Source organism: Schistocerca serialis, chromosome 9, assembly GCF_023864345.2.
Source record: "Schistocerca serialis cubense isolate TAMUIC-IGC-003099 chromosome 9, iqSchSeri2.2, whole genome shotgun sequence".
Taxonomy (NCBI): Eukaryota; Metazoa; Arthropoda; class Insecta; order Orthoptera; family Acrididae; genus Schistocerca; species Schistocerca serialis.
The window spans coordinates 145,487,332-145,499,385 of NC_064646.1; the positions used below are offsets into that span (position 1 = coordinate 145,487,332).

Genomic DNA, 12,054 nt, shown 5'->3' on the forward strand with positions numbered 1-12,054 from the left:
TAGATCCTAACTACTGCAGCTATTCTGGTATCATGTGCTACCGTGACCGTTGTGTGTTGTCAATGACTTGTTGTTGTTGTTGTGGTCTTCAGTCCTGAGACTGGTTTGAAGCAGCTTTCCATGCTACTCTATCCTGTGCAAGCTTCATCATCTCCCAGTACTTACTGCATCCTACATCCTTCTGAATCTGCTTAGTGTATTGCCTCAGAACATGTCCTACCAACCGGTCCCTTCTTCTTGTCAAAGTGTGCCACAAACTTCTCTTCTCCCCAATCCTATTCAATACCTCCTCATTAGTTATGTGATCTACCCATCTAATCTTCAGCACTCTTCTGTAGCACCACATTTCGAAAGGTTCTATTCTCTTCGTGTCCAAATAATTTATCGTCCACGTTTCACTTCCATACATGGCTACACTCCATACAAATACTTTCAGAAACGACTTCCTGACACTTAAATCTATACTCGATGTCAACAAATTTCTCTTCTTCAGAAACGCTTTCCTTGTCATTGCCAGTCTACATTTTATATCCTCTCTACTCCGACCATCATCAGTTATTTTGCTCCCCAAACAGCAGAACTCCTTTACTACTTTAAGTGTCTCATTTCCTAATCTAATTCCCTCAGAATCACCCGACTTAATTCGACTACATTCCATTATGCTCGTTTTGCTTTTGTTGATGTTCATGTTATATCCTCCTTTCAAGTCACTGTCCATTCTGTTCAACTGCTCTTCCAAGTCCTTTGCTGTCTCTGACAGAATTACAATGTCATCGGCGAACCTCAACGTTTTTATTTCTTCTCCATGGATTTTAATACCTACGCCGAATTTTTGTTTTGTTTCCTTTACCGCTTGCCCAATATACAGATTGAATAACATCGGAGAGAGGCTACCACCCTGTCTCACTCCCTTCCCAACCGCTGCTTCCCTTTCATGTTTCTCGACTCTTATAACTGCCATCTGCTTTCTGTACAAATTGTAAATAGCTTTTCGCTCCCTGTATTTTACCCCTGCCACTTTCAGAATTTGAAAGATAGTATTCCACTCAACATTGTCAAAAGCTTTCTCTAAGTCTGCGAATGCTAGGAACGTAGATTTGCCTTTCCTTAATCTAGCTTCTAAGATAAGTCGTAGGCTCAGTATTGCCTCACGTGTTCCAACATTTCTACGGAATCCAAACTGATCTTCCCCGAGGTCGGCTTCTCCTAGTTTTTCCATTCGTCTGTAAAGAATTCGCGTTAGTATTTTGCAACCGCGACTTATTAAACTGATAGTTCGGTGATTTTCACATCTGTCAACACCTAATTTCTTTGGGATTGGAATTATAATATTCTTCTTGAAGTCTTAGGGTATTTCGCCTGTCTCGTATATCTTGCTCACCAGATGGTAGAGTTTTGTCGGGACTGGCTCTCCCAAGGCTGTCAGTAGTTCTAATGGAATGTTGTCGACTCCTGGAGCTTTGTTTCGACTCAGGTCTATCAGTGCTCTGTCAAACTCTTCACGCAGTATCATATCTCCCATTTCATCTTCATCTACATTCTCTTCCATTTCCAGAATATTGTCCTCAAGTACATCGCCCTTGTGTAGACCCTCTATATACTCCTTCCACCTTTCTGCTTTCCCTTCTTTGCTTAGAACTGGGTTTCCATCTGAGCTCTCGATATTCATACAAGTGGTTCTCTTTTCTCCAAAGGTCTCTTTAATTTTCCTGTAGGCAGTATCTATCTTACCCTTAGTGAGATAAGCCTCTACATCCTTACATTTGTCCTCTAGCCATCCCTGCTTCGCCATTTTGCACTTCCTGTCGATCTCATTTTTGAGACGTTTGTATTCCTTTTTGCCTGCTTAATTTACTGCATTTTTATATTTTCTCCTTTCATCAATTAAATTCAATATTTCTTCTGTTACCCAAGGATTTCTACTAGCCCTCGTCTTTTTACCTACTTTATCCTCTGACTTAAAGTTACCATATCGCATGCTCTAAGATCGACGTGCCTTTCCACTTGGTATAAAGGTGCCTCACGACAACAACTACAACGCCGACGACGAAGGAAGATACGGTAGAGAAGGGCGATCTGTTTTAATTGTTAAAAACCATCCAAAAGCCAAGATCGCACAAAATATATTTCTTATTCAAGACAAATGGTTTGAACACTCTTAGCTGACATCTTTAGGTCTTAAACATCTTTTTTAGGTCAGCATATTGTAATATTAGTATCTGTTTCGATAGCTTAAATACACTCACATTCGATAATCTAACCATCCAGGCTCATAAAATCCATACAATTTGGGTAAAAATTTCTTAGATCGTCGCTGAGCAGCGACCACCTGATATTTCAAAGAATACTTTATGCGCCACGGCGCGGAATAAGAATTGTTCATAAACTGGATCGATAGAGATACTTTGTTTTCTTATTTTTTGAGAGCTGAAGAATTGTAATCCTCTTCTGTTACCACAGTCGTGATATTTTTTAAAGACGGTGGACGCGTATTAGTTATTATAAAATATTACTATTGTTCAGTGCTATGTAAGAATTTATATGTGCAGCTAAGATGAAAGGTTGAGAATGTTAAAGGACTTTATTTAAAGAAACAGCCAGCAAGATACAAAATTGAAATGTACGGAGCCTATTGTTAGAAATACTGACTAAGGTAATTAAATTGGTTATTGTATTCTCAAATGCTGTAGTGCCTGCTTATTACTTAAAGTATTTCTATGCTATCCATCTCCTATTAATAGCAACAGAAATAACGGTGTTTTTATAGTTTTCATACAGCTACCAGGGACCGACTGCACGTCGGCAAACGTCGTAGTTAAGGCAGAAGGGGCATTGCTATTTTACCTTGTTTGTGATTTAAATCCAACTTCTTTTAATGTGTGGTGTAGTATAGCAAAGAAAATTTCCAGCTCTGTGTCTCTGTTCGTAGTTGCTATGTCTCATATCCGGTCGTGATCGAACATGATCACGGCACAAATAAATTAAGTGGCAATGTGAACTCTGTTCTTGATCTTGAGAACGCAACGCCTTCTGACAAACGATTTAAGGTGAAATATAAACTATCACTTACAGCATTTAACTTTTTTGAAAAGTCTTTGCTCTTCCCGCCAAGAAGAGGTGCAAAACTCACAACAGATTTCTGAATCTTCACAAGAGAATAATAATTTGATCAAAATATAAATATTTTTTTAAAAAAGAAATATGTAAACAGATGTGCTATTGTGTACCGTATTTGTATCATGTAACAAGCATCTGTGAGCAATACGTATATGGACATGGCTTTTTGGACAAAGTGCCATGTGTTTTTAAATATTTTAGCGATGACAAACCTTTATAATGTGCCGCGTTTTATCCACTTGACATCCTGTGTATGAGGTTCAGCGTAAGATGAACATGTTTTACTACGAAAAAAAATGTTTAAGACCCGAAGATGACAGCTAAGACTGTTGAAACCGGTTATCTCGTGAGCGTGTGGGTGCTTTCTGTCATTCTGTGCAACGGATTAATCTGAGATGTACCCTTTACCCTGTGGCTCCCGCAAGATGCAATTTCCACCCCCACACTACTACAGAAGTCAGACAGACGCTTCTAACGTTCTAAAGAGAAATGCCTGAAAAACTTTCAGCAATAAATATTTTCTGGAGTCGTCTGCTGTAAGGAAATGACACAAAAATTCACAAAATTTCTTACGTAACTGGTGGGATACTTGGGTACTGGAGTAATGCTAGTTAGTGTAAGAAAAACATGAAACTAACGAAAATTATTATTTATTTTTGCAAAAATTCTGAGAAATCACAATGGCACTTTTAGTTATGAACTGAACAAGTTATTTCCGGGTTCTTTTCAGAATGTGAAGTTACGTCTTAAGGATAGGATTCGCTAATGAAATTTCTATACAAAGTTTAAGATTGTTATTGACTTGCCAGAATGGCTGAGAGCCGCGCCTACTCAACTTGAATAATTATCCGTTAGAATGTTGCTAGCCTCGAGGCTGTCGCATGTGAAATGCAGTGAAGTGTACTGTTGTGGAGGAAATATGAGGCTCGCAAGAGCTGTAGTGCACAATACCGTAAGCTGCGATGACTGCTGTCTGCACCGCTCGCTGCAAATAAGATAACTCTCGTTCTATCTGGATTGACCTTCGCTAATCAAACTCTCCCTACGCTTTGATGAAGTCAAGGACTCCTATTCGCCCCTAGTCTAACTATTGGCGTGGTACACCGGTCAGAGAACCAGTCCACCGTGATGCCACTCAAAAATTCGCTCGCAGGCGTTTAACTATAACTCTGACCGTTCGCACCGCACAATAAGTGTGGCGGCCAACACACTGAACAACGCTTAATCGCAAGGACTCAGTATAGAGTTGCACTCCGATTCGCTCTCGACAGAGGTGCTTTCCCAGTGAAGTACTGAGGAGAGACTTGTTCCTCCCTCTTTGAGTACACGTACGAGCGCGCATGCTATTGTTACGTGTTCTCGCTCCAAGAGCGACAACGGAACGGCCCCTCTCCACGCCAGACATAAAGGGGTATATCTTTCGGTCTCTTCCATTACTCCTTCAGCTCAAGGCGTCTGGAATATCTTCTGCTAATCAGCATTGCTCTTCTAAAACGGGAGAATGACGTTTCGTTTAAGGCAATGAATCCGGATAACTGTAGCATCGGCGTTTGGCGTTTGCTGTCTCCCTGTGAAAATCTCTGAAACTGCGTGCTATATTTATAAAGAAGGTGTAGTCTGGGCGCTCAAACACAATGTAGCGGAATTTGCTTTTAAGCCAAACACGGGTCGTTCTTCCTTTCACTCGGGCAAACGCTGTCTGTTCAATGGTTAGTCACCGGCCGACATAGATAGGCTGAGTCATCCTCTGAAGTAACCGGCTCCCCGGCGTGCGGTTTTTGTATCCTGAACTAAAAGCTCCTGCAACCATCGTGTCTTGAATGTGTGTGTGTAGCCGGCCGGAGTGGCCGAGCGGTTAAAGGCGCTACAGTCTGGAACTGTTCGACCGCTACGGTCGCAGGTTCGAATCCTGCCTCGGGCATGGATGTGTGTGATGTCCTTAGGTTAGTTAGGTTTAAGTAGTTCTAAGTTCTAGGGGACTTATGACCACAGCAGTTGAGTTCCATAGTGCTCAGAGTCATTTGAACCATTTTTTTGTGTGTGTGTACGCCAGTCTCTAGTATTTCAATCTCGGTGCATATTTGCGATTTATTAGTTATTTGCATATCGTTTACATGAATTCATACAACATTGACTCTATCTTATCGAGTTTGGGTTCGAATGAAGCGTCTTGATGTGCGGAATATGATTGTGAGGGCGGAATATGTAAGCAATGAAGGTCAGGAGACCACGACGTCTTACAATATTGAATGAAAAATATCTTGTGCGATCTTGGTTTTTGATTGGTTTTTAACTGATCAGAAACTTCAGATAAACTCTCAAAAATAATGTTTTACGTTATTTAATGCTCAACGCCTAATAATAAAGTAGGATTTCAGCTCCTCTGTTCCAGTGAGGAGACTCTTCAGATAACTTCTTAGAGATAATGTTTCGCCTGATTTTATAATTAACATTGGCACAGTTATACAGAATGGCGATAATGATGCCAAAGAAAGAAGATCGACAGAGCAGTGTACCATAAACGTGTGATTGCGACCGCAGAAGGACGGCATATAATTAAGTCCAACAGCACCCTCTCTGTGTGACAGCTCACTATTACGTCAAGCTTAATAAGTGATGTGACGTCAAACGAACTGAAAACATGGAAACACATACCAATATTCCTCTTTAACGTCGCAGAGTGACACATTCTCGAAATAAGTATATTATAGTGTGATTTTTCAACTCGTAGAAACAAGGGAAGTGGACTGATGTTTGAAGTCCCGTCAACAGCCGACGCGCACTAGGCATGCTGCTAAAGCAGTGGTAGATAAGTTTAACAACTTGATAGAAAAAGTCGTCCACAAAGATAGCGGATAATGAAGCTCTATATATGAGCACCAGAGGTACTGGTCTTCCTTTAGGCGACTCCACGTACAATTCAGCAAAACAATTCCCCGCCTCATACGACGAGGACGTACAAGCGTTCTTTGAATAATCGCGGATACCACCGCTTCCGTGACCTGTACTTTGATATTGCCCATCGAACGTCTCTCGATATGGCTGTTTTGCAATGTATGCCAACAACCAATGTTGATGCTGTCTGTACTCAGACAAACTGCGTGGACACAGACTCCGGAAAATATTCAAGTCCTCTTTTATGTGATGTTGCAATGACATAGAATCTGAGAGCAGCACTTGGCCGGCCGGAGTGGCCGTGCGGTTCTCGGCGCTACAGTCTGGAGCCGAGCTACCGCTACGGTTGCAGGTTCGAATCCTGCCTCGGGCATGGATGTGTGTGATGTCCTTAGGTTAGTTAGGTTTAATTAGTTCTAAGTTCTAGGCGACTGATGACCTCAGAAATTAAGTCGCATAGTGCTCAGAGCCATTTGAACCATTTGAAGCAGCACTTGGGCGCTTCCATCTAGAGTCAATTCTTGTCGTATTTCATCTTTAGTACTTTAAGCCTAACTTTTGTGTATTCTCAAATACGTATCGTAAGGGATGAAGTTTTCCTCTGTCCTGTGTGTCGTGCTTGGCCCTACAATTTTCAGAATTATTAGTGTATCCGTTGATGAAGGAGCATTGAAATACTCTGTAACTTGACTGACATCTTTTAATAGGATTTGGTGTCTGTACGCCCATTGAGCTACATAACGACGACAAAACTGTAATCTACATACAAAAATATAAAGAAGAAATTATCAGTATACGTAGGTGTATCTTTTTTTCGCGTTATTGTCTTTTCTCCCAGTTATTCCTTCATCCACTCCTTCTCTAATTAACAATGAAGTTTACATAGTACGGCATTAATAAATATTTATTTCTGAGTCATTCTCTTAAATGATATTAATTATTTTTAACCAAAATGAAGACGAACTATGAACAGCTGAATGGCTGTTGTAATGTATTTCTTTATGCTGGACGTTGCAGTCAATCACATATTTTGTCATAGACCGTAAGTTTGAAACAGCAGGATGATAAAAATCAAGTGACCGTGAAACGATTGATGTATTAATAGCAAAAAATAGGTTTTCTTTAATTTAATAATAATATTGTTTGGCAGAGGTACATGAAAGTTACGATCAGTAAAGCAATTAAATTGGTTCTATAATGAAAAGTTTTTCTTCTCTCATTTCAGTAGTTCATAAATCAACTGCATATTGCTTTCATTAATGAATCCACTGCAAAATGAGGAACTGGAAAGTGCTGTTTAATGACGAAAACAAAATAACGTAAGCGGACAGTTGTAGAGAATAGTGCGTGATATATAATTTACTACGTATGGCTCATTTTCATCTACACCGTTCTACTTATTCCAAATTTAATTTATACCGGTAGATCAAAGCCTTTCCGTCTGAGACTGTTGCTGCAGCGTATATGCAACGTAGCGGGATTCCTATGCAGGTATATAAGCACCGACATGTAGGCAAAGGACTACGGTGGCGTTCTTGTCGTTCCGACGTACGTGCGGTAAATGCGGAAACGTGACCTGTGGTGACGTTATTACAAAATGCAACCAAACAGGACCACTTTGCTGTTATTCTTTCCTTGGCTGCCGAAGGAAAGCACCGGTACACATCTACAGTGGTGTAAATATTTACTGCATCACCTCTTACAGTTAATTTTTGTTACCATCGTTGAATGACTCAGCTAAATTTGCCTGATTTCTCTTGATTTCTACCAAAAATGTATTTACATAATAATTTTTGTCAATTTGTTTTTAGTCTTAATTTTTGTTTCTATAAAAATGTTTTTTTTCATAATTTAACACATTCTTGAAAAATGAGTGTAAGTGGATATGTCAGCTATTCTGAAATATGAATACTAATGTCAAAAGAAACACTGCATATTAATGTTGTAACAAAACACTGATGGATTTTTGTGTGTATTGCCTCATATGAACACACTCTTGCATTTAATACTTTTTTGCTCCACCACGCGCCTTAATCGCCGCTTGGCATCGTGAAGGCATTGAAAGAATTAACATTTTAATGTACTCTTCACTCAGTTCATGAATCCACACACGCACAAGGCTCTCCAACAGCTCCCACTTACTCCGTGGCTTCTTTTTGGTGACAGCATTTCCCACAAACTTCCAACAGTTCTCAATAGGATTGAGATCAGAGCTGTTTCCAGGCCATTCATACTCTAACGCCATTTTGTCGAAGGAAAGGATTTACCTGACATGTAGAAGTACGTCATAATTAACCAAGAAAGTAATCTGCTTCGTGTTTGGTACAAATATTAGTCATAAGAGTCACCTTCAAAGCTCTAAGGCAAGGAGTTGAGTCATCTTGAAAAATGCAATTAGAAACGTCTCCAAACTTGTCTCTAATAGTTGGCAGAAGCTTCCTTTCAAGGATGCTTATGTAGACATCTACCTTGACAGTGCCCCATTGATGAAGTACAGACGACCTGTGTAGCAACTTTCTTTTCTGGCGTTAATACAACTGACCTGCCTATCTTCTCACTGTAAAGTCTCAACTCAAAATGGCAGTATAAACACTGGTTTCATTGTAAAACCAAACGACAACAACAAAGTTGTGTATTGTTGGAAAACATGCGTGAAGAAGTCAGATTATTAAGGCAAGAATATGTCAAAGTTTAGCAACAATGGGGCTGGTATAACATGAAGCAAACTGCTGCAAAAAGACGAAGTAATTCATGGTGATGCAATAAATATTTCCACCACTTTATCGGCGAATGAAGAATATGTACAGGGCAGTTAAAAGGCGAACTGCCACAAGGGGTGCTGCAGCTTCATGATGACGCACGTCCCCGTATCACAAATGTCGTAAAGCAGAAGTTTCACCAAATCAGGTGGGAGACACACGAGCGGCCGCCCTATATTCCTGATCCCTCCCCATACGATTACGCCTACCGTCCCTTAAAAATGCCTTGACGGTCAACGCTTCTTACCGGATGATGATATGCGGCAGGCAGTTGCGGACTTGTTCACGCAACAGGACACGGTGTGCCAGACGAGTATCATTAACATGTTGCGATGATTTTGCCTGACTCGCATACCGTTTCTGGACTGTATGGTCTTTTCACGGAAAGTTTGTGATCGTCCCTTATACATACTGTCAGTTGCAGTCTTCAGTCCAAACAGTAGTTTGGTGCAGCTCTCCATGATTATCTTGTGCAAGTGTATTCATTTCTGCAAAACTTTACGTTAGATTCAGTTCTTTATTGAATTCAAGCCGTGATCTCGCCGTACTATTTTTATTCCCAACATTCTCCTTCATTAGCAAATGAAGTATTTCTTCGGAATGTGTGCTGTCAACCTATCCCTTCTTTCAGTCCAGTACACTACTGGCCATTAAAATTGCTACACCAAGAAGAAATGCAGATCATAAACGAGTATTCATTGGACAAATATATTATACTAGAACTGACATGTCATTACATTTTCACGTAATTTTGGTGCATAGATCCTGAGAAACCAGTACCCAGAACAACCACCTCTGGCAGTAATAACGCCCTTGATACGCCTGGGCATTGAGTCAGACAGAGCTTGGATTGCGTGTATGGGTACAGCTGCCCATGCACCTTCAACACGATACCACAGTTCATCAAGAGTAGAGACTGGCGTATTGTGACGAGCCAGTTGCTCGGCCACTATTGGCCAGACGTTTTCAGTTCGTGAGAGATCTGGAGAATGTGTTGCCCAGGGCAGCAGCCGAACATTTTCTGTATCCAGAAAGGCCCGTACATGACCTGCAACATGCGGTCGTGCAATATCCTGCTGAAATGTAGGGTTTCGCAGGGATCGAATGAAGGGTAGAGCCACGGGTCGTAACACATCTGAAATGTAACGTCCACTGTTCAAAGTTCCGACGATGCGAACAAGAGGTTCAAATGGTTCAAATGGCTCTGAGCGCTATGGGACTCTTCTGAGGTCATCAGTCCCCTATAACTTAGAACTACTTAAACCTAACGAACCTAAGGACATCACACACAGCCATGCCCTAGCAGGATTCGAACCTGCGACCGTAGCTGTCTCGCAGTTCCAGACTGTAGCGCCTACAACCGCACTGCCACTCCAGCCGGAGAACAAGAGGTGACTGAGACGTGTAACCAAAGGCACCCCATACCATCACGCCAGGTGATACGCCAGTATGCGACCATCATGATGTTCTAAACAGAACTTGGATTCATCCGAAAAAATGACGTTTTGCCATTCGTGCACCCAGCTTCGTCGTCGAGTACACCATCGCAGGCGCTCCTATCTGTGATGCAGCGTCAAGGGTAACCGCAGCCATGGTCTCCGAGTTGATAGTCCATGCTGCTGCAAACGTCGTCGAACTGTTCGTGCAGATGGTTGTTGTCTAGCAAACGTCCCCATCTGTTGACTCAGGGATCGAGACGTGGCTGCACGATCCGTTACAGCAATGGTGTAAGATGCCTGTCATCTCGACTGCTAGTGATACGAGGCCGTTGGGATCCAGCACGGTGTTCCGTATTACCCTCCTGAACCCACCGATTCCATATTGTGCTACCAGTCATTAGATCTCGACCACGCGAGTAGCAATGTCGTGATACGATAAACCACAATCGCGATAGGCTACAATCCGACCTTTATCAAAGTCGTAAACGTGATGGTACGCATTTCTCCTCCTTACTTGAGGCATCACAACAACGTTTCACCAGGCAACGCCGGTCAACTGCTGTTTGTGTATGAGAAATCGGTTGGGAACTTTCCTCATGTCAGCACGTTGCAGGTGTATCCACCGGCGCCAACCTTGTGTGAATGCTCTGAAAATCTAATCATTTGCATATCACAGCATCTTCTTCCTGTCGGTTAAATTTCGCGTCTGCTAGCACATCATCTTCGTGGTGTAGCAATTTTAATGGCCAGTAGTGATAGGTAATGTTTACTTTGTGAGACTCTAACACTGAGAGACATTCGGAATAGGTCCTACGTTAAAGTTAATTTTGTTGCTTAATATACCGAGTAACATAGTGAACTTCAGGTGTATATCTTTTTCAGATTTTGAACGGTAACTGCCACAAGTCTTAATATTGAGCATTTAAGCAAGACAGTTTCTTTGCTTTCGCAGGCACGCTCCTCCTTGGTATTCTACTGGCGGCCAGCCTGGGTGGTTCCGTCTTCATGTGGGCCCACGACGTCTACAAGAGGACTCTTCAGGACGTGAGTACTGCCCAAAGAACTACGTAGTGGTAGCTCATTGCTCTTTTCGACGTAAAGAATACGCAAACTACTTTCTCTTGTTGCTACAGAACTGAGTTCTTGAAGGCAGAATAGAATTTGGTGCTGTGTAAGGTGCCAGGATTTGGGCACTTATACGTTAGCTTACCAACATTAGTATTGATAATAAAGGGACTGGCATGGGCATCAGATCATTTACTTTATTGAATTAAGATAAATATGAGGCACTCTCGAGCAGTATTCCCTGCATGTCTGCGTGATTAAGTCACTAACTTAAAGCGTTGGTGAAAAGTCGTGGAAGTTGAGAAATGTGGAATATCAAGTCTGCAGCTGGCCTTAACTTGCCGGGCCGCCGTGGGCGGCAGTTAGCGGTCACCGGAAACGCGGGACAATACGGAGCTTTTGGGGATAGCCCCGCATCCGGAGCCACCTGTGCTGGGCAACACGTGGCGAAGACGGGAATTTCGCTTGCCTAGGGGCGATATGACCTACTCGATCATTGGGTAGAATCTCAGAAATGCCGTTGGAGGGATTTCGGTGATGTTAGAGCGTTAGACATTGGCCGAAACTGAGTACTCTTCTGCCGCGTTTTCGTACGCGTGGAAGACGGGAGAATTGTGGAGAAAGAGGACTTCGCCTTCAGCCATCGAGCGGTACGGACTTGGAGACGGCGTCTTGGCCATCGTCTTCGAAGGGAGATATACGGTCTGTATCGCAGCATTGCACCAACGCGTGTTCCGTGCATTGTTCTGCGGTAGAGCTCTTTGCGTGCCCAGAAGCGA

General features: G+C 42.1%; 1 protein-coding gene across 1 annotated transcript in view; it reads left to right on the top strand.

The window, feature by feature from the left end:
- LOC126419891 (lysosome membrane protein 2-like) overlaps positions 1–12,054 on the top strand; it is a 217,926-nt gene that overhangs the window by 113,270 nt on the left and 92,602 nt on the right. Inside the window, exon 2 of the mRNA XM_050087155.1 lies at positions 11,163–11,254. Within this exon, the coding sequence (XP_049943112.1) occupies positions 11,163–11,254 (92 nt within the window). The remainder of the gene's footprint in view (positions 1–11,162; positions 11,255–12,054) is intronic.